The sequence below is a fragment of the Myotis lucifugus genome, unplaced genomic scaffold (assembly GCF_000147115.1).
Source record: "Myotis lucifugus unplaced genomic scaffold, Myoluc2.0 scaffold_842, whole genome shotgun sequence".
Taxonomy (NCBI): Eukaryota; Metazoa; Chordata; class Mammalia; order Chiroptera; family Vespertilionidae; genus Myotis; species Myotis lucifugus.
The window spans coordinates 95387-97633 of NW_005871890.1; the positions used below are offsets into that span (position 1 = coordinate 95387).

General features: G+C 60.1%; 1 protein-coding gene across 1 annotated transcript in view; it reads left to right on the forward strand.

Annotated features, from left to right (window-relative positions):
• GALNT2 (polypeptide N-acetylgalactosaminyltransferase 2) overlaps positions 1–2115 on the forward strand; it is a 44237-nt gene extending 42122 nt beyond the window's left edge. Inside the window, exon 16 of the mRNA XM_023747336.1 lies at positions 1156–2115. Within this exon, the coding sequence (XP_023603104.1) occupies positions 1156–1382 (227 nt within the window). The 3' untranslated portion in view covers positions 1383–2115. The remainder of the gene's footprint in view (positions 1–1155) is intronic.
• Positions 2116–2247: the final 132 nt, after the last annotated feature.

Here is a 2247-nt window from a genome sequence, read left to right on the forward strand (position 1 = left end):
GAGGATGATGTCATGAGTTGTGTGTGAGTCAGTTGGTAGGTGACTTTGTTGTGGTGAGTTCATCAGTGTAGGTTAGTTGAGTTCGGTTAGTTGGTTGAGTTTGGTTGGCTGGTTGAGTTCAGTTGGTAGGTTGGCTGGTTGAGTTCAGTTGGTAGGTTGGCTGGTTGAGTTTGGTTGGTGAATTCAGTTGGTAGGTTGGTTGAGCTTGGTTGGTGAGTTTGGTTGGTAGTTTGGTGTTAGGTGGGTGTGAGTGTGTGTACACACACTTAAGTAGGACACATTACAAGCATTTTAATGTCTGTACTTTACAAGTAGGACGTTCAGAACCCAACAGAATCCTTTGGTCCCTGCCACGCAGAACAACGGGGACTCTGAGTCCAGGTTCGCACACCCACCTAGGAGCTCACACACAACATAGAAACAGGTTCCTCAACTCGACGCTCTGTCCACAAAGGCTTTTCCTGGTAGTTGACCTGACGCAGTGCCTCTGGCTCACCTGAGCGAGGTCCCTAAGTGGGAGCCCGGAAGTGCCCAGGCCACGCCCCCAGGCAGGGCCGCCTCCCCACAGCAGGGGCAGGACTGAGCCCCTGTGGCTCCTTTTTGGGGTGAAATACCTGACAAGCCTCCTGGTGAATGGATTTCCCTCCAGGAAAGCACTGGGGCTTGGACAGGGTGAGGGGACAGGAAGGGGCGGGAGGAGTGGCCCCTGGGGGCCCCAGAGAAGAGCTTTGAGGTGCAAACCAGCCCGGCCCTGGGTTTCTCCCCGGGGCCCTCGGTGGCCCTGCGGCTGCTGCTTCTTGAGACGCTTGCCAGCCCCCCTCCTTTATGACCAGAAACCAAAAGCGTGTGTTGGTTGGTTTTGACGCAGCCCTAGGACCCTGGAAACGAGTCTGCTTGTGCGTGCGTGTTTTTAATTAACACCCTGTTAACTTATAAATATATATAAATACGCTTACTGATCTCAGAGCGGAAGGGAGAGGGAGAGAGAGATAGAAACTCAATGAGGAGAGAGAATCATGGACCGGCTGCCTCCTGCATGCCGCCCCCCCCCCTCCCCCCCCCACTGAGGATCAAGCCTGCAACCCGGGCTTGTGCCCTTGGCCGGGAATCACACCGTGACCTCCTGGTTCACAGGCCCGAGGCTCAGCCACTGAGCCACACCGGCCGGGCAGCCCGTGCTCCTGTCCTTCCAGGCTCACCGTGCGGCACTCTCCTGTCTTTTGCAGAAATGGGAGCAGATCGAGGGCAACTCCAAGCTGCGGCACGTGGGCAGCAACCTGTGCCTGGACAGCCGCGGGGCCACGGCGGGCGGCCTGAGCGTGGAGGTGTGCGGGCCGGCGCTGTCCCAGCAGTGGAAGTTCTCGCTCAACCTGCAGCCGTAGGCGCCGCCGCCGCGCCCGCGGGCGGTCGGGGATCACGGGATCGATCAAACCTTCCGCGAAACTATATACCTCAGTCTCCCCTCCTGTCTGCACGCCGGCGCCTCGGCACCGACCGGACGGGGCGGCGGACACAGCGGCGAGGGAAGAGGACTGATCTCCAGTCACGGCGTGGCCTGGTCCCCTCCCTGGGCCACCGCCCCTTCCTGTCGGCTCCCTCCTGGTCCAGCCCAGACGCCAAGGAGCACCCCAGCCACAGCGGGGATGCGACAGCCGAGACTCCAAGTGTGCGTGTGGGGGACGGGAGGGGGAAGGGGCGCGTGGCTCCATCGCGGCGGGAGAACTTTCTGGAAACCTCCGTTTGCCCCATCGTGAGCCCGTGTGGCCCACGCCGACGGCCACCTGCAGGTCCGGCTCCCCGCCGCCTCCACACGACGCGAAGGACCTGCCGTATCCGAACTCGAACGTTTCTGTGGCGGGACACCCACTATAAATAGATATAAAGAGAGCGCACGGCCGTTCCGGTGGTTTCTGTAGGTCCTCACCCTGTAAATGCCCCTCGGAGCCGGGCCGGCCGTGCCCCCAGGGGTGGCCCTGGCAGCGGGCGGGGCCCCGTGGAGACCAGGATGCCAGCCTCGGCCCCGCCCCGCTGTCCGGCTCTAGCGTGGGCATCACTGCTCTGTGTTGGAATCCACGTTGCGTGCCCCTGGCATCTGTAAACCTGGACTTGATTGGACAAACGTTGCTTTAGGTTTTTTAAAATGAAATTTCTTTTCTCTAAGGAAAAACAGAAAATGATCCCACAGCTCCAGGGGCTGTTACGGGGCTGTTACAGGCTGAGGGTGAGTGTGCCTGGCGGCTGGCTGTG